General features: G+C 33.6%; 1 protein-coding gene across 3 annotated transcripts in view; it reads left to right on the top strand.

Moving 5' to 3' along the window:
• The first annotated feature begins 4,786 nt into the window (after nucleotides 1-4,786).
• Nucleotides 4,787-21,072, top strand: part of LOC127715635 (cubilin-like) — a 44,070-nt gene continuing 27,784 nt past the window's right edge. Inside the window, exons 1-4 of one of the 3 annotated variants that reach the window (XM_052221743.1) lie at nucleotides 4,787-4,846; nucleotides 14,350-14,403; nucleotides 14,768-15,004; nucleotides 16,322-16,420. In XM_052221743.1, the coding sequence (XP_052077703.1) occupies nucleotides 14,352-14,403; nucleotides 14,768-15,004; nucleotides 16,322-16,420 (388 nt within the window). In that variant the 5' untranslated portion in view covers nucleotides 4,787-4,846; nucleotides 14,350-14,351. Of the gene's footprint in view, nucleotides 4,847-11,100; nucleotides 11,193-11,273; nucleotides 11,348-14,349; nucleotides 14,404-14,767; nucleotides 15,005-16,321; nucleotides 16,421-21,072 lie in introns of those variants that run through there. The other 2 variants (XM_052221741.1, XM_052221742.1) reach the window with 2 other exon arrangements.

Raw genomic sequence — 21,072 nt, forward strand, 5'->3', positions numbered from 1 at the left:
CAGTTTCATTGATTGCGCATGTGTAACTTAAAGTATATCGGGAGTTATATTTAAGTTTGTTTACAAACGGCGAATGAAGGACGTCATATTAGAATGTGATTGTTTCCATGCGTTTACACCTTAATAAAACTACAACAAAATGCATTCAATACTTTTAATTACATACTATACTGAGAGTGAAGTAAAAGACTATCGGTACGCATTACATCACATTACACATGAATATTGTGTTGTTGACAAATTTTTGTTCAAGAATACACGAAAACAGAACAATGAAATTAAATCCATTACTGAAGTCACTAAAAAGAAGTTTAGACGATTGAATAGAATAAAACATAATGCATTAAAATGTTGTACAATTGTATTTCAAGAAATTTATACATATTATTTTAATATATACATATATACCAGCAGCTGATTACTAACCTGGGTAATCAGTGGAATATAACAGGATAAATCAAGAAAAGTTAAATTGGTTTCTTGGTGTAACAATGTAACAAGCATATTTGGTGAATAAATATATAATGTCGTTAAAAAAAAAGAAAATTGTTCCGATGGCGTAGAAAAACTAGGCATAGTCATTTGAATTTTGAGTTTCATTGACCGATGAATCTAATTTTGAAAGTCACGTGAGGGGTTCTACATCAATAAAAATGCAGGATAATAATGAAGCAAAACTATGGTGTTTTATTTCTGTGTCATACCCGTGGTGTGAATTTCTCACTTATTATGAGTAATAGGATAACTATATTTGGTATATGGCTTCCTTGCAACGTCTACATGTCCGTCAGATAGGGTTCACCTGACCTCGTCTCGACCTCATTTCATGGATCAGTGATTTAGGTTAAAGTTACGTGATGAGGCCCGTTTCTCAGATACTATAAGCAGTAGGTCATCTATGTATGGAATGATTGTAAGGGGTACATGTCAGTCTGGCAGATTTCATCAGACCTTGACCTCATTTTCACGGTTTATTGGTCAATGTGAAGTTTTTGTGTTTTGGTCTGTTTTCTAATACTATAAGCCATAGGTCAACTATATTTGGTGTATGGAATGATTGTAAGGGGTACATGTCAGTCCGGCAGGTTTCATCTGACCTTGACCTCATTTTCATGGTTCATTGGTCAATGTTAAGTTTTTGTGTTTTGGTCTGTTTTCTAACACTATAAGCCATAGGTCAACTATATTTGGTGTATAGAATGATTGTAAGTTGTACATGTCTGTCTGGCAGGTGTCATTTGTCCTTGACCTCATTTTCATGGTTCATTGGTCAGTGTTAAATTTTAAGGATAATGTCTTTCAATCAAAAAAAAAATGAAACCATGATTTTTTCTAATACAGAAGTTGCAAACAACTTCGATTTCTCCTTTAAAGGTAAATCCATACCTCTCAACGCTATTCCTAAACACTTAGAAGTTACTCTTTCTTCTGATGCAAAATGGAACGAACATGTTGAAAATACATACACAAATATATATCGAAACACTTGACCGGATGTATTGCGAAAGTTAAAATTTAAAATGAATAGACAAAAATCTTGAAGTAGTAACTGATAATCTTGCTTTGGTGACTCAAGGAAGTACCGCCGGACCTAGTTATGAAGAAAACTGCAACATTTTTAAAAATGTCTATATATTTATCAAAGGGTCTAAAAGATTCCTCATTGTCTAACTTTGAACATTACTACCATGCTGTATACATCATCATAGTATCCATATATTTCACTCATGTATTTTCGTCTATTTTTGTAGTTTATTCTTCATCCTTTGTGCTTCCTTTTCTAGTTATACTTTACATCTGACTTCTCGAAATTATCTTTTGTACAACATTAGTGCATGCTCTATATGTTATATGTAAAATAAATTGTAATATTGTTTCAAGGAGAAGATAAAATTGAGAATGGAAATGGGGAATGTGTCAAAGAGACAACAACCCGAACAAAGAGCACAAAACAGCCGAAGGCCACCAACGGGTCTTCAACACAGCGAGAAAATCTCGCACACGGAGGCGGGCTTCAGCTGGCTCCTAAACAAAAATATGTACTAGTTCAGTGAAAATGGACGTCATACTAAACTCCAAAACATATAAATGAACCAAAATAAAAAAAAACATACAAGACTTACAAAGACCAGAGGCTCCTGACTTGGGACAAGCGCAAAATTACGGCGGGGTTAAACATGATTTGTGAGATCTCTACCCTCCCCTTATACCTCTAGCCAATGTAGAAAAAACAAACACACAGCAATACGCACAGTAAAACTCAGTTTAAAAGAAGTCCGAGTCCGATGTCAGAATAGGTAACAAAAGAAACTAAGCAAAATGACAATGATACATAAATTAACAAAGGACTACTAGCAGTTACTGACATGCCAGCTTCAGACCTCAATCAAACTGATTGAAAGATTATGTCTTCATTATATGAAAATCAAGCACAATCCCTCCCGTTAGGGGTTTAGTATCATACCATCATAAAATATATGAGAAGAACATAATCCGTATCATGCCAACAACTGGTTTTAGAATAAATGTGTTTATTTCCGATGCAAAGACCCTATGAGTGAATCAATATTAATACCAAAATATGCCATCTTTAATGACCTGACAACAGTATCGTAACTATATCCCTTCTGCATAAGTCTGTTTAAAGGTTTGGTTAGTTTTTGAGGTGAATGCCGACATTTTTGTGCTTTGTAAAGAATATTACCATAAAAGATTGGATGTGAAATACCTGAACGTATAAGATGTCTGCATGTTGATTTATATTTATGATAAAATTTAGTAAATGTTTTGACTAGTTTGTGATATCGAAAACCCTGGTGTAATAATTTTTCAATAATACAGAGATTTCTTTCGTTAAATGATCAAATACGTTGTTACATACACGAGCAAATCGAACAAGTTGAGATATATAAACACCATTAGATGGTGACAAGGGAACGTCACCATCTAAAAATGGATAATTAACAATAGGGAAATGAAAATTCATCTCTTTCATCATAAATTTTCATAAGTTCGAAAAACTTGTGTCTTAACCATTTTGACTCTTTGAGCAAATGAAATAATTATAAAGTTATAAACTAATTCCAACAAAAAGTACTTGGAAGATACTTGATTTCTTAATTGACAGCATATTTGTTGATTTTGGGGTCTGTTTTTGAACAAACAATGACACCAATTGTACACCGCTTTCAGTCGATTTGCTCTTGTATTCCTGTGAAGCACACTTCAGCCAGGCCCGGAATGGTTGGGTTATCCAATAGTGAAATAATTCGGGGGCTATTACAGAAAATGAGAAGAAAATAGCCCAGTATATACACTGTATATATGCAAATAGTATATATAACAATAAAATTTGTGTTTATTTGTGTTTTGTTTTTTTTTGCTATTATAAAAAGAGTTCTTTTTTTTGTGGTGCTTTCGGTCGATATTTGGTGTACATTTAGTACGAACTGCAGTATTTCTTATATTTCTTAAGCATCTGACGCGGAATAATTGTAACATACATGAAAATATAATCCCGTATACTTTGTTTTGGGATTTTGATTTCGCGACCCCTGTAGCCCAGTGGTTAACGTATATGACTCGCAATATACAAGGATCAGGGGTTCCAGTCCGGCTGACTCCTTACATTTTTTTTTTTAATTTTCAGACGACGTTTTTGTCTTTTTGACTTTATGACGGGATATTTCTTACAATTACAGAGTTGCTAGGAATATACAAGTACACATGGAAGTTTTCTTCATGTGAGAAGTTCTCAACGAAATTTCCACATAATGAGAGCTCAATTACCACAGCATGAAAGCACTGTGGTTTTGGACTTCAAATTTCGGAAAGTTTCACTTCTTCTATAAAACTAAATCTTGACAGAATACTAACCGTCCGTTAAATTTCTTTGATTTTTTCGAATTATAGACATAATTTTCACTATTAATAACCTATACAAATTCATTACATTAACTATATTCAATTAATTTACATTAAAATGATCTCGGATAGTCATTCATGATTAGGGAAATAAACCTGGGTGTAATTAATCCCAGAATAAACATATAAACATTTAATTGTGCTTATATACAAATTACACTTAATTTTCTTCAACATACATAAAAACTACGTTCATGGTTAAAAGTTAACATACATGAACTTTTTCACTGGTGAGACATTTTTCAAAAGGTTCTGAATTGTGTCCGGCTAAAAACTTCAAAACTGTGTAATATAGAATTATGACCGCTTGGTCTCGTTCTAAAGCTGAAATTCTGTTGCGCCCATTTTCAAGGAAATAGCTAGTCCATTCTGAAAGTAAGTTTTCCTGGATGCACTTTTTCTAGAAGGAATAGCCCGTTTCGACTTTTTTCTATATTTCATGTTCAAATTAGGAAGTCGGCAGCTGAAGACTAGTCCCCCAAAAATGTTCCCGTTAATGTCTAAAGAGCAGTATTATGAATATTTATAAAAACTTTAAAATTATGTACTATAAAATTATGAACTTGGTCCCACTTTAAAGCTGAAATTAAATTCTCCTGCTGCATGTACTTTTTGTCACTGGCATACAGTCTGTTCGTGTTTCGGCCTTAGACAAAAGTTGTAGGATTATTTGGACCATGTCTTGATAATTTTATTATCAGGTTTTGCAAATTTTATAACAAAATGTAAACTTATGGATTTAATTATTACAGATCTGAGCATTTACCTAATGACACTGCAGGTGCTAAATTGCAACTGCAGGGATGAACATGTGAACATTGGACGTTGAACTGATGTACCGGAATTTTTTTCATTTCCGTTGTTGCATTTACAATTTTAACTTCCGGTTGAAAGTGAAAGTGCGTCTTATCCTAAACTCAGAGTAAGTATTTTTTCTCTCTTTCTCTATAAGAACATGATGTCATGTTATGTTTACTATTTCAGTTTGATTGTTTTATAGTTATTTAATCAAATGCGTAGATTATTTCTTGTTAAAATCATTATTTACTATGTAAAATCGGTTCCAAAATCTGACATCAGGTTCGTTCTGGATATCTGCAGTTTGTGCTAATAAAGCGCCATCTGGTTGTATTAGTTCGATCGGTCTGTAACAAATGATCTCCTTTGCTGTATTTTATTGACATTTGTGTTTCTCGCTTGTCATTTGAAGTGCAACTGCTGAATATGATTTTGCCAATTGTTTAAATACCATGAACCCATGAAAAAATGATCCGCCCAAATATATTGATTAAAGTTTTTGTTCACCAAATTTATTCAATTGAGTGTCTTTATTATAGTTGTAAAGTTTAGACTTCATTTCTAAATAGTAAACTGTAATTCAGAACTGAAACTGATATTTCATTTGAGAAAATCTCAATGGGAGAAACATTTTTTAGAGCTAAATTGAGCTTATATAGAACTGTAGAATTACTGAACCTGCTCATTCACTCTTTGACAATGAAAAGTGATATTTGACACCCAGCCAAATAAACGTGTTGTCTAAAAGAAGGCAGCGTTTCTTATTGAAAATTTACAGTTCGTTCTGGCCATTGATTAGGACTGTGTCTTCCTGTAATGTTTATGATGTTGCTATATGAAATCTATGATGTTCATCCAGCAATATCAGAGTGTAGCACTGGCATAGCATCTGTAAATAAAGGGTATGATTTTGAATATGTGGTATGGTTTTCATATCACTCTTGATCTCAATGCTTAATTTTATGTAATTTCTATAACAGTAGTCAACAAATTGTACTGCCTCAACACCTGCTGTACCATGATAACATTATATTGCCGTCTTTAATAGAGCAATATAATGTTATGTACAGATCTGTCATTCTTCCTCAGGTAGACAAATGCTCCTGATTTAAGCTCTTCAATGTCTCCCTTTCTAAAGGAGTAGGTTCAGGAAGGGTTAAAATTGACCCTTAGATTGAATGTATTTTCAATCAGGCCAAAATACTACAAATTTCTGTGATATAACTATTAATAAATATGACCCCTCAATTATGAATTAATTGTGTTGAAACTCAGTGTTAGTCCAATTTTCCAAAAATTTAAAACAGTTTTTAGCATAATTCAACATGGCAGCAACCCTGATCCAAAATTTCCAGGGATTCATTATAAACCTTGGCATCTTTTTGGTAACATAACAATTTAAATTGCAGGTTGTGACCAAGGTTTTTCTAAAGCATTTAGCGCCAAAAAGTTGACAAAATCATCATGTTTTGAAAATATTTCTAAAATGTACTGACTTTTGAGTCTTCAAAGCATTTTTATGCTGAGATTTGTTTTACCTAGCATTAAGCCTTTTGAAATACACCTGGAAAAAAGTATTGCAACACCAAATATAAAATGAAATAAAAAACTGAAATTTCAATTTTTTTATTTTCATTTTTATTTATCTGATAGAGTACACCTTTCCTACTTATTGACCTTAAATTAATTGTTTTTCAACCCATGCATTTCCCCATGAGCTGTCCGTGTGTGGCCTTCACTTAAAACTTTCAAAAGTCAAGTTTAAGGTACGGGTCAAAATGTATGCTGTATGTTAGCTTGTTTGTGAAAAACTTATCAACAGTTGATGAAATGGGCTCCTCCTCAACTTTCTACTGATGTTAGATGGCAAATTATTGGCATGCGAGAAGCTGGAATGTCGTTAAGGCAGATTGCCCGACGCGTGGGCCACCACCATTCAACCATCAGCAGAATTGTAAGTAAACATCAAAATATCAATTCTGTGAAGGACCTTCCCAGATCTGGAAGACCTTCAGTAACTTCCGATCGTGAAAACAGAGCTCTTAGCCGAGTTATTCGAAGAAACCCCTTCATTAACAGTACAGTATTGAAAAGACAGTGGTTTCCACATCGTGCACTCTCCTCAAGAACTTTGAGAAATCGACTCAAAAGGGCAGGATACCGTTCCCGAAGGCCCGTGAAAAGGCCATTGTTAACGCCTAGACACAAAGCTGAACGATTACAGTGGTGTCGAGCTCGTCGTCGCAGGAATTTGGTATCTTGGAGAAGGGTGCATTGGTCCGACGAAAGTAGATTTTTGTTGCATGTCACGGATGGCCGAGATCGTGTTTGGCGGCAGCCAAATACCGCATATGCCGAAAGGAACATTGTTGAGACAGTCGCTTTCGGTGGTGGCTCCGTTATGGTGTGGGGATGCGTGTCTTATGACTGCAAGTTGGACCTGAAAACTGTTCGTGGTAACCTTAATGGGCAAAGATACCAGCAGGAAATCCTTGAAGCAAGTGTAGTGCCGCATTTTGACAATCACCCGTTGAGGACAAGGCCCATTGTCATGGACGATAATGCACGACCGCATCGATCGCGGGCTGTAACAGCGTATCTTCATGACGAGTCAGTGGAGACATTGCCCTGGCCAGCATGTAGCCCTGATTTAAACCGGATAGAGCACATTTGGGACATCATCGGTCTAAAAGTGCGAAAAATGACACCTCCTGTGCAAAATCTTGCATAATTGGACAATGCACTGCACCATGAATGGCAACAGTTAACACAACAACAAATACGATGGTTATGTGATGGTATGAGAAGGCGGCTGGAAGCAGTGATCCGTGTGAACGGAAGTTATATAAAATATTGAAATTTCCGGTTTAAATTGATAAAATGGACCAAAATGGGTGTGTTTGACATCAACTAGAAGTTGTCCGATGGAATTGGAATCGTGTAGATCAATAGTTGTAAACAGTGCATTTGTGATAAAAAATGATGTCTTTTTAAAAATAAAATTTTGTATAATTAAATTTGAATTTTTCAGTGTTTAACATGTCTATCAGCTTTAAAAAGACCCAATTCACCCCAAAACTATGAACATTTAACCATATTTTAGAAAAAAATGGTACAAGTAAGGTTTGAAATTTGTCTAATGGAAAAAATCAGGTGTTGCAATACTTTTTATACGACCGCAAAAAAATTTTTGTGGTCGTATATTGGTATGACGTTGGCGTCGTCGTCGTCGTCGTCTGGCGTCATCCGGCGTCGTCCGAAGACACATTGGTTTTCGCACTCTAACTTTAGTTTTAGTGAATGGATCTCTATGAAATTTTACCACAAGGTTCAATACCACAAAAGGAAGGTTGGGATTGATTTTGAGGGTTATGGTACCAACAGTAAAGGAATAAGGGGCCAAAAATAAGCATTTTTGTAACTTCCAGACATAACTTGTGTGTTAGTGTATGGATCTCTCTGACATTGTACCACAAGGTTCCATATCACAAAAGGAATGCTGGGATTGATTTTGGGGGTAATTGCCTCTAAATTTTAGGAATAAGGGGCCAAAAAAGGGGCAAAAAACAAGCATTTTTCTAGTTTCATGACAATAACTTGTGTGTAAGTGTATGGATCTTTCTGAAATTGTACTACAAGGTTCCATATCACAAAGGGAAAGCTGGAATTGAGTTTTGGGGTAATTGCCGAAACGTTTAGGAATTGGGGGCCAAAAAGGGGCCAAAAATAAGCATTTTTCTAGTTTCCAGACAATAACTTGTGTTCAAGTATATGGATCTCTCTGAAATTGTACTGCAAGGTACCATACCACACAGGGAAGGCTGGGATTGATGATGGGGGTAATTGTCTCAATATTTTAGGAATTAGGGGCCAAAAAGGGTAAAAAAACAAGCATTTTTCTAGTTTCAGGACAATAACTTGTGTGTAAGTGTATTGATCTTTCTGAAATTGTACTACAAGGTTCCATATCGCAAAGGGAAAGCTGGGTTTCAGTTTGGGGGTAATTGCCTTAAATGTTTAGGAATTTGGGGCCAAAAAGGGGCCAAAAAACACATTTTTCTAGTTTCCAGACAATAACTTGTGTTCAAGTGTATGGATCTCTCTGAAATTGTACTGCAAGGTACCATACCACAAAGGGAAGGCTGGGATTGAGTTTGGGGGTGATGAATCATAAGGGGGTTCAAAAAATTTGGGGCAGTATTGCACAATAGCAAGAAATCTTCAATTGCACAGTATTGCGCAATAGCAAGAAATCTTCAATTGCACAGTATTGCGCAATAGCAAGAAATATCCAATAGCACAATATTGCGCAATAGCAAGAAATTGTCAATTGTACAGTATTGCGCAATAGCAAGAAATATTTAATTGCACAGTATTGTGCAAAAGAAGATACTTCATATAAATTGCTTATTTCTTGACCAATTTCAATGGGGTTTTATTCTTGAATTCTTGGGGTTCTTTAATATGCTGAATCTAACCGTGTATTTAGTTTTTGGATTTTGGGCCCCGTTTTTAAATTGGTCCACATTGAGGTCCAAAGGGTCCAAAATTAAACTTTGTTTGATTTCATCAAAAATTGAATTATTGGGGTTCTTTGATATGCCGAATCTAACCGTGTATTTAGATTCTTAATTTTTATACGCCCGTTTACGGAACGTATTATGGTATACCTTTGTCCGTCTGTCCGTCCGTCCGTCTGTCTGTCTGTCCGTCCGTCGTCAACATGTCGGACAATAAATCAAAAACGCTTTAACCAATTTGTATAAAACTTTGGTGAATTGTTTATATCTATTGACGTGAGCTCCCTTTCGTTTTTTATAAATTTTGAATTTTACGTTTCTGAGTTACAGGGTTTTATTCATTAAAAAAAGGGGGATTTTCCAGTTTTTGGACAATAACTCAAGAATGCTTTCACCAACTTGCAAGAAATTGTGGTGAATTGTTTATATCTATTGACATGAGGTCCCTTTTGATTTTTATAATTTTAGATTTTACGTTTCTGAGTTACAGGGTTTTATTCATAAAAAAGGGGGATTTTCCAGTTTTCTGACAAAAACTCAAAAATGCTTTCAGCAGTTCTTATGAAACTATGGTGAATTGTTTATATCTATTTAAGTAAGCTCCCTTTAGAATTTTATAAATTTTACATTTGACATTTCTGAGTTCTGGGGTTTTATTCATTAAAATAGGGGGGATTTTCCAGTTTTCGGACAATATCTCAAAAATGCTGTCACCAATTCTCATGAAACTTTGGTGAATTGTTTATATCTATTGATGTAAGCTCCCTTTTGATTTTCATAAATTTCTAATATGACATTGAGAATTAATTGAACTTTATTTGTTTATTGTCTGACAACAGTTTACTAAGTATTGCGCAACAGCACAGTGTATTGCACAACAGCAAGAAATCTTTAATTGAATATAAATTCAATTCATATAACCAATTTCATGTTCTTTGACTACATTTATTCAGAAACCTGTAATATGTCAAATATTAATTACAATCCAAATTCAGACCTGTATCAAGCTTGAATATTGTGTCCATTTTTGCCCCAACTGTTCAGGGTTGGACCTCTGCGGGCGTATCCAGCTGCGCTCAGCGAAGCAGTTTATTTCCAGGTGTATATATATCCATATTATAAAAAAAATGAGGCCTTTATGATATTTAATGATCATAGATAAAGTTTACATTCAAGGCCATATTTCGGCAAAAATGAACCTTGTCCTTTCAAATTTTCTGTTTTTTTATAGACTGATAATTAACTACATTATATTGTAAGTTAATATAATCTTAACAATTTCATTAAGTGTAGCACTTAATGTATCTCAAGATTATCTTGTTTGTCGTACTTATCTTATCACCACTTGATTACCATTTACCAAAAATGACAACATCCTCACATGCATTAAACCTCTATAGGTACTGGGACTAAATCATGATTTCACTGTTGAATAAACCTTGATAGGTAGTGGGACAAATACATGATTTCACTGTTAAAGTAAATATTAACTCTGTAATGTTCCATTCAAATCAGACATATCATCTGATCATTTACTCCTCATTAAGTCATTTACTAAAAAAAAATAAGTGCTTTGATACTGGTAAGTTGCAATTTTATTAGTTGTACCATTAAAATACAACATTTAAATGCTCCATGGAATAAAATCTAAGAAACCTGTCATTTCACTGTGGATTTTGTTTGTTAAAGGACAATTTTTATGAAATCTATTCAATGGAGATATTTGATTTTGAAGCTTTTTAAAAAACCTCAAAATGTGTTCATGCTACATTGGTTTTGTTTATACTGACTTACTGTAATTTTTGAAATCCAAAAAGGTTTAAAATAGATATATTTACATATTGTTAAATAGGTTACTTCCTGGTTGCTGTATGAATGATTAATTTTGTTGTGATAAGTGTGTATAAGTTTGTCATATCATGCAGCTCCTTAATATACTGCCTGTTAAAGGTAAGGTGATTATTTGTTTATAAAAGTGCATTTTATGTAAAACAGATAACACTAGAACAGGATACAAGTTCACTAGAACTTTACATAAATATCAATAAACAAGAATACATTTGTTGATGATACAAATGTTAACATTTGTACACTAGGCATGCTAGGTAAGCATATTGTAATATTGCATTCTAAAATCCCAATAATTAATAGTTTTGCAGTCATTGAATTATTGCCCCCTTTTGTAGATTTATGTTCAAATTAGTTTTTCATTTTATAATTGCATTACAACTGAAAGTTTTGTATGGTGTGGAAATTCCAACTTTCAGTATTTATACAATGAAACTATTGTAAATGGAAATACCAAAATAATGCAATAATATGTTTTAAGTCATACAATTATAAAGGAGGGACGAAAGATACCAGAGGGACAGTCAAACTCATAGATCGAAAACAAAATGACAACGCCATGGCCAAAAACAAAAAGACAAACAGACAAATAATAGTACAGATGACACAACATAGAAAACTAAAGACTAAGCAACACGAACCCCACCAAAAACTGGGGGTGATCTCAGGTGCTACGGAAGGGTAAGCAGATCCTGCTCCACATGTGGCACCCGTCGTGTTGCTTATGTTATTACAAATCCGGTAGATAGTCTAATTACAGTGTTAAATTTTAGAACAATATTGGAAATAACTATATATATCAGAGATCTGATTGTATTTGTGTAGATAATACAATGCAATAAGTAGCAGATTTATATATGTTGTGAGTGAATCATTCCTGATAGTTCGTAAATGTCAAGAAGTGAGAAAGTCAATCAAAATGCAGTGAAAAAGGCATTTATTTTTCTTTAAATGTTAAACTTCTATAGAAGTGTATCACTGATTTACTACCTAAGACAGAAAAATGAAAAATATATAGTTGTTGTCATAGTACTTACATGTACTGACTTTTGTGTTCAGCAATTTACAGTACATTAGTAGTAGTTATATCTCCTGTATACTGTACTGTTGTTTAAATATAGAAATAGGATGTGGTATGATTGCAAATGAAACAACTATCCACCAGAGACCAAATGATGTAGATGTAAGTAACTATAGCTCACTGAACAGCCTTTAACAATGAGCAGAACACATACAGTATAGTTGGATAAAGGTGGCACGGTAGTATTTCCTGGCCCATAGGGATAATGATAGCCTTTTTTAGAATTTTCACCACTGTCACGGAATAGAAGATCCTTCATAATATAAGTTCCAAATGGAAACAATATTCTGGAATATTATATCCACTGGAATAAATGTTCCTAACAGAATAAATGGTATAGAATATTTGTTCCAACAGGAACAGATATTATGACATTGTTTATAACAAAGTTTCCAGTGGAACTTCTGTTACATGTAGGCGGAACAAATATAACGTTAATTTGAATAATTTTTTGTATGATGACCGTTTACTTTTTTTGCTGTCTTTATAAACCTAAGGCCACTAGTGCTTTTCTAGGTCTTTTATCATGCAGTGAATACAAAATTTTTAGAAATTCTCAAAAATTCATTTTCACCTGTATGTAAAGTTATTTCATATTTTTCTACACCTGATCCATCCCTCAGTTTGGGAAAGTATGTTCAGTAGATACTGTTTTTTTTTGTCCAATCGCACTGTTCAGATACATTAACTTAAGTAGGGTACACAAAAGAGCAACCTAAATTCCGAAATGTAAATACTACCATGCCACCTAAAAAAGACCCCACAATAACAAAGTGTAAATGAATTCAAACCAGAAAACCAAATGCCTGATTTATGTAACAAAACAACAAACGAAAAACAAATATGATAGACTGCAACCACTGTATAACAGGCTCCAGACTTTGAACATATGTAGGCACACACATAATGTGGCTCAGTTAAACATGCTTACAAGGGCTCAACACTCCCCCTATAACCAGGGACAGATTTAAAACAGCACAAAAATCCAGTTACTGTACAACTACCAAATAAACCATGTTGCCCAGACTAAGATATCAATCAGTACACATTCAATGTGCTCAAACTGTTTAGGGATTATGGGCCAAAAAGTGCGAAAAAACAAGGGTGTCCTGGTTAATGGACAATGGGGGGGGGGAGGGGTGACAATTTTTTCTCCTCAAGATTTCAGAAATCAAAAAGAAAATCCTTCAAATTTATTTTTTTTTTGAAAAAAAGGGGGGGGGAGGTCAATTCGCAACAGCATAGTGTATTGCACAAAAGCAAAAAATTGAATATAAATTCAAATCATATAACCAATTCTAAGTTCTTTGACTACAGTTATTTTGTGTCAGAAACCTATTGTGTGTCAAATATTGAATTACAATCCAAATTCAGACCTGTATCAAGCACGAATATTGTGTCCATTTTTGCCCCAACTGTTCAGGGTTGGACCTCTGCAGTCGTATTCAGCTGCACTCGGTGAAGCAATTTATTATAATTGATAACAAATTCAATGTTTGTACCAACAAAGACAATATTCAAAGATTGCAGTGTTAAACTGATAACCTTTTAGAATAAGGATCGATATAAGTTGACTTGGATCGTATTCAAATTTTACGAAACTTTAAAAACAATACCACTGTAAAAATGAGGATGGGATATTCTGTTTGTAATGATTGATTGATTGTTGGTTGTTTAATGCAATTGTAATGAGTTTTCTGCATGAACAGCCAAACTGCCTAACCAAATCTGTGTATCTATGAAAGAAATAAGTAAAGGTTTTACGCAATGTGTTGCAAAGAAATCCCTACTGACCTTATAATTTGCCATTCATATACATAGATTAGGTTCATTGAAATATATAATATCACTACAGAAATTGGAATAAGCAATCAAGTTGGGATATATAAAACATGCTAACTGGTTTGCTATTTAACAGCATAAACTAATGTTTATATAGAATTGTATATGACTGTATTATATGTATAATGTACATTTCTGTTTAATCGCACACTACTTGCCATTTTATCTTAAAGAGGACAAATTCTCTTGTTGGTAATTTTATATAGCATCAACGTTATCAACAGAAACAATGAGCAATTGTCACTGTACAAATGCTGTATACAGCCCTAATGTTGAGGGCACGTTTATAAACCATCTATTGATTCTTTTGAAAAAATTTTGTTTTTTATCTTTCAGAAATGTTTCGCCTTGTGTGTATGGTGATTATTTTTGTTGACATTTCAGCTGCAGGTAAATAAATAATTAGTTTCTTTTGATGTAATAAATATTTATCATTTACACAAGCTAAACTGTGAAAGTAAAACATGACAGGAAAATGCACCCTGACAGATATACTACCGTTAAACCTTTCAAAATATTTTAAAACTAATTATTTATTCATTATCAAGAAATTAAAAAGTTTTTTTTTTGTCAAAAGCATTTTTAGCATAGTAAAGGGTAGTCCATTGAATCATGAGTTCCAAAAGCAGTTCTCTATACTTTCTGTAAATAGTATTAGAATGCCAGAAATAATTTCTTGAAACAACTCATCATACAATGTATATCAATAATGTTCTATATACCAGGTATATTATACAATTGTCTCATGTTATAGTTTCAACCTGTGATAAAACCGTAAACATAAACAGCTCTGTGACAGCCATAGACCTAAAAGACACAGTGAAGCCAAATATATGCACTTGGACTCTAGAGTCACCTAGCAATACAACAATAGTTGTCAAGATAATTGACATTCAGTTACGGGGAGGCTTGGATAGAGTTATTGCCCTTGATGGACCAGATGAAAATTCATCATTGATTCAGCAGTGTGGTTTAAACTGTAACTTGAAAGGTAACTCTGCTTATATTTGAACAAATAAATTAAGAGCAGCTAATATTTCAACTAACAACTTTATACTTTTGTTACAGCTATTATATTTTTGTCTATTTAGATACATTAAACTTAAATGTTAACAAATTTTTTTATAAGAATCAAATGGATTTCATTATTATGAGGATTCAATTGTAATGTATACATAACTTTCATTTTTTTAAAAATCACAATGCTGTAGATTCATTTATTTTTGTGGATTGAGGTAAACTTACGTTTTCATGGATAATTGATTTCGTGGTTTTGCAAAAGTCTGTATACCAGCCTATAAACAATTTGTAATTCATTGAACATTTGAATTTGTGGTTCACCTGTACTAACGAATACCATGATAAGTAGTACATGTATCCCATGATAAATAATGAATCCACAGTAACTTAAAACTAAGAATCAGTTGATCATTCCAGGAAGTCTTTATTGTGACTTGACTGTGAGTGTTGCTCTCCACCTATTGCAATTAATTCAAAATTCTGACCAAATTGCAGTTTGTTTTATCAAACCAAACTGTTTAATTGGTCAGAAATCTGAACAAACTGCTGTAGAAAACCACAGTCAAGTCGTGAAAGTGCAAGGTGATAAAATAATGCATACTTACAATCCTTATGGACTTTAATTCCACTTCATCGTTTATTTATTTATGAAATTGTTTATAAGAATTTCTATACATTCTTTTATTGTTATTGTCTTTCAAAATGTGATAGGTAGTAATTTTTGAACTGCTGAAAAAATGAATTAAATACAATAAAAGAATGTATAGAAATTCTCATAAACATTTTCTTAATATCAATGAAGTGGAAGTAAAGTCTAATAGGATTGTAAGTATGCTTTTCTTTATCATCTAGCACTCTCATGAATTGACTTTGGTTTTCTACAGCAGTTTGTTCAAATTTCTGACCAGTTGAACAGTTTGGTTTTATAAAACAAATTGCAATTTGGTCATAATTTTGAATAAACTCTAATAGGTGGAGAGCAACAATTACAGTCAAGTCACAGTAAACTGAATGGAATTATGCAGACGATTTCTTTTCCATGACTTCTCAGAATATCGGTTATAATTTGTCAGAGGCTGAGAAGAAGGTATACAGGGCTTTCAATAGATTTTGAAGTAGCACTTTTAAGTTACTGGAATAGACAGCTGCTTCTTATCAGAGTTACAGGGAGAGCATGGGCAGACACAAGTTTTTTTTTTTTTAAAAACAGCCTAGAAGATCACTGAGGAAAAATGGAAATTTGTATGTTAAATGAAAGTAAATTTGTAAATTTATTTTATATTTTCAGGTTCATTTTTGATTTCCAGCAAGAACCAAATGTTGATACAGACATACCTTGATGGCAATGAAGATATAAGAATATTCAGTGTACAAGCCTGGGCACAAGGTCAGTGCATGTTTATTATTGTCAGTTTACAAGCCTTGGCACAAGGTCTGTGTGTATTTATTTGATTCTTTGTGTACAAGCCTGTGCATAAGGTCAGGGTGTGTTTATTTGATTGTTAGAGTACAAGCCTTGACACCAGGTCGGTTTCTGTTTATTATTGTTAGTTTACAAGTCTGGGCACAAGGTCAGGGTGTGTTTATTTGATTGTTAGTGTACAAGCCTTGACACCAGGTCGGTTTCTGTTTATTATTGTTAGTTTACAAGTCTGGGCACAAGGTCAGGGTGTGTTTATTTGATTGTTAGAGTACAAGCCTTGACACCAGGTCGGTTTCTGTTTATTATTGTTAGTTTACAAGTCTGGGCACAAGGTCAGGGTGTGTTTATTTGATTGTTAGTGTACAAGCCTTGACACCGGGTCGGTTTCTGTTTATGATTGTCAGTTTACATTGCTCAATGTTAGGTTTAGTGTTTTGGTCTGTTTTTCTTAAACTATAAGTAATAGGTCAACTATATTTGGTGTATGGAATGATTGTAAGGTGTATTTGTCTGACTGGCAGTTATCATCTGACCTTGACCTCATTTTCCTGGTTCATTGGTCAATGTGAAGTTTTCCTGGTTAAGTTTGTTTCTTAGATACTATATGCAATATGTCAACTATATATAAAGCATGGAATGATTGTAAGGTACATGTCTGTCTGGCAGGGTTCATTTGACCTTGACCTCATGTGCATTGTTCAATATAAAGTTTTCATGGTTTGGTCTGTTCTTGTATACTATAAGCAATAGGTCAACTATATTTGGTGTATGGAATGATTGTAAGGTGTACATTTATTTCTGGCTTGGTTTATCTGACCTTGACCTCATTTTCTTTGATCATGTTAAGTTTATGTGACTCGTCGTAAAACTTTATATCTAGGACTATTAACATAAAATCAATGGTCGGTATAGTTGGCAAGACATTTCAGCATGTGCACTCTTGTTAACAATTGCAGAATATATTTACGAGAATCTTTATCTTTTGGTTTAGAAAATAATCAGAGATGGATGATCAGGTTGCAAAGTGCACATTTGCTATTGAATCCTACTTCTATTAAATTATAGTTTGTAGGACTGTTCTATTGTCTTTTTGTACGACCGCAAAAAATTTGCGTTCTTATAATGCTATCATGTCGTCGTCATCCGAAGACACATTTGGTTTCCGGACAATAACTTTAGTTTAAGTGAATGGATCTCTATGAAATTTTACCAGAAGGTTCAATACCACAATATAATGGGATTGATTTTGGGGGTTATGGTACCAACAGTTTAGGAATTGGGGGCCAAAAACAAGCATTTTTGTAGTTTCCGGGCAATAACTTGTGTGGAAGTGGATGGATCTCTCTGAAATTGTACCACAAGGTTCCTTATCACAAAGGGAAGGCTGGGATTGAGTTTGGGGGTAATTGCTCCAAACGTTCAGAAATTTGGGGCAAAAAAGGGGCCAAAAACAAGCATTTTTCTAGTTTCCAGACAGTGTTTCAGTGTATGGATCTCTCTGAAATTGTACTACTTGAAAATAGATATTAATTTGATGAGAATACATTTTCCACTTAAAGGGAAAATTCGCTATTTTTTACTTACAGTTTAAATATGTTCATTATAACATAAAATATATATTCACAAAGTGTTATCGCTATATGTGCAGTAATAAAGAAGAAAATCAATAATTAATAAAAATTTTATTGACTACTTCCTGTAGTAGGTGATGGTTTCTCCTGGTATTGCATGCCGGGATTAAAAGTACAATCATTTAAAGTCTTGGTCTTTAATCATATTTTAATGTAATCATAAGTGCCGATGACTAATTTTGATAGCTAATTACCATCCCATAGGAAGACAATAAAATGAACAGATATGCAATTTTTATACGACCGCAAAAAATTTTTGCAGTCATATATTGGTATGACGTTGGCGTTGTCATTGTCGTCCGAAGACACATTGGTTTTCGCACTCTAACTTTAGTTTAAGTGAATGGATCTCTATGAAATTTTACCATATGGTTCAATACCACAGAAGGAAGGTTGGGATTGATTTTGGGGGTTATGGTACCAACAGTTAAGGAATAAGGGGCCAAAAATAAGCTTTTTTGTAACTTCCAGACATAACTTGTGTGTTAATGTATGGATCTCTCTGACATTGTACCACAAGGTTCTATATCACACAGGGAATGCTGGGATTGATTTTGGTGGTAATTGCCTCAAAATATTAGGAATTAGGGGGCAAAAAAGGGGCAAAAAACAAGCATTTTTCTAGTTTCATGACAATAACTTGTGTGTTAGTGTATGGATCTTTCTGAAATTGTACTACAAGGTTTCATATCACAAAGGGAAAGCTGGAATTGAGTTTGGGGTTAATTGCCCAAAACGTTTAGGAATAAGGGGCCAAAAAGGGACCAAAAATAAGCAATTTTCTAGTTTCCAGAAAATAACTTGTGTTCAAGTGTATGGATCTCTCTGAAATTGTACTGTAAGGTACCATACCACAAAGGGAAGGCTGGGATTGATTTTGGGGGTAATTGCTTCATAATTTTAGGAATTAGGGGCCAAAAAAGGGGCAAAAAACAAGCATTTTTCTAGTTTCAGGACAATAACTTGTGTGTAAGTGTATGGATCTTTATGAAATTGTACTACAAGGTTCCATATCACAAAGGGAAAGCTGGGTTTGAGTTTGGGGGTAATTGCCCTAAATGTTTAGGAATTTGGGGCCAAAAAGGGGCCAAAAAACAAGCATTTTTTTAGTTTCCAGACAATAACTTGTGTTCAAGTGTATGGATCTCTCTGAAATTGTACTGCAGGTACCATACCACAAAGGGAAGGCTGGGATTGAGTTTGGGGGTGATGAATCATAAGGAGTTAAAAAAATTTGGGGGGGGGGATTTTTTTTTCTTTAAAATTTTCCATTTTAAAGTGGTTATTTCTGATTTATATATACAAGCAGATAATAATGATATGGTTTGAATAGGTAAATTAAAAAATTTTAAGTTCTTAGACCACATTCATTCTGTGTCAGAAACCTGTGCTTTGTCAAATATTTAATCACAATCCAAATTCAGTGCTGTATCAAGCTTGAATGTTGTGTCCATACTTGCCCCAACTGTTCAGGGTTTGACCTCTGCGGTCGTATCAAGCTGTGCCCAGCGGAGCATTTTATTTACTTTCATGAGATAAAATTTGCTATATTTACCGTATACATTTCAATTTATTTTTGTTTACAGCACAATTTTTTTTTATTTGCTTTTTCTGACGGATATGGTGAACAAATTAAAGTGTAACTTAAACTGTAAAGACAAAGGTGTACACTTATTGACCCTTTACTATCTACCGGTAGGCTAGGACTAGGTATATACGATGTGTGTATTATTCTCTGGCAATACTGGTTGAAGGCTTGTATAAAGGTATAAGGTAATTTACAGATCAGCAATTAGCAGGGCCTCTAGGGTACACCATGCCAGGTGTGACTGTCAATTCGAATGGATTATAAGACAAAAGGTCGAGTTGAATACACAAAGTTAGAATACATATTCAAGGTGGTGGCAAATACAAATAGATTGTCGTGGTATATTAAATTATATTTAGGACTTGGGTTAGGCACGTTGTTAACCGAATCATTATTTTGAACATGTATGTCATATACATGTAGGACGAATAAATCCAATGTTATAAAAATGCGAAAATAATGTTCAAATTTATAAATCTAAAGGAGAAGTTATTAAAATAAAAAATATGTTTTTATTTGATTATTTTAAAAACGAAGAAATAATCTTGGGAAAACTAATAATCAATTGTTATAATAAGAGTATATTATTTACTGATCAAAACGAGAATAAAAAGTGTATCCAAAGTGCTTATGATTTACCTCATACGGTTATAAAATGTATGGAAACACTCTTAATCTAAATTTTTGAAATCAAAAGGTGTTTAACCAATATCAGAAACCATCTAAAGTCAACTTTGCCTATGTAGAATGGAACCAAAAAAATACATAATTTCGGCTGAAACGTGTTACTCATTAGTTTATATTTAGTGCAAGAAAACTTGTGATTTGTTTAAGACAGACTGGAAGAATCAGATTTTCCATGTTCTTTATGTCTTGTACCTTTGCAAGACTTGTCATTCATGTTCTTCAGTAGGGCACATTATTCCTACTCTAAATAGACAAGAATACTCCTTAATACCAGACAAGCAGTAGTATTTTAAAATTTCTGTGATTTAATACCAAGTTAAATAAAATGGAGGGGGGGGATGATTTAAATTCTGACTAGATTGTTTTTCTCAACTTATATCACTAAACCAAAAAAAAAAATACATCCAGGAACAAAATTCTTTTTGTAATTTCATAGAATACTCCTTAATATCGGCTACAGTACTTAGTGGACAAGCAGTATTTTTAATTTGATTTAATACTTAGTAAAAAACACCGAAATTAATTTGATAGTCAATATCTTTCCATAAAAAATATAAACCAGTATATACGTGAAACTTCGTGGGACAGTACCTAACCATATGCAGGTAATATACATGTAGCTCCGCTGTAATACCTAAAAAAATGACAGAAATACACTAAATTTATGGTGTGTACTATGCAACTACGGCTATGCACATTTCTAGGAAGTT

The sequence above is a fragment of the Mytilus californianus genome, unplaced genomic scaffold (assembly GCF_021869535.1).
Source record: "Mytilus californianus isolate M0D057914Y unplaced genomic scaffold, xbMytCali1.0.p SCAF_9, whole genome shotgun sequence".
Classification (NCBI taxonomy): Eukaryota; Metazoa; Mollusca; class Bivalvia; order Mytilida; family Mytilidae; genus Mytilus; species Mytilus californianus.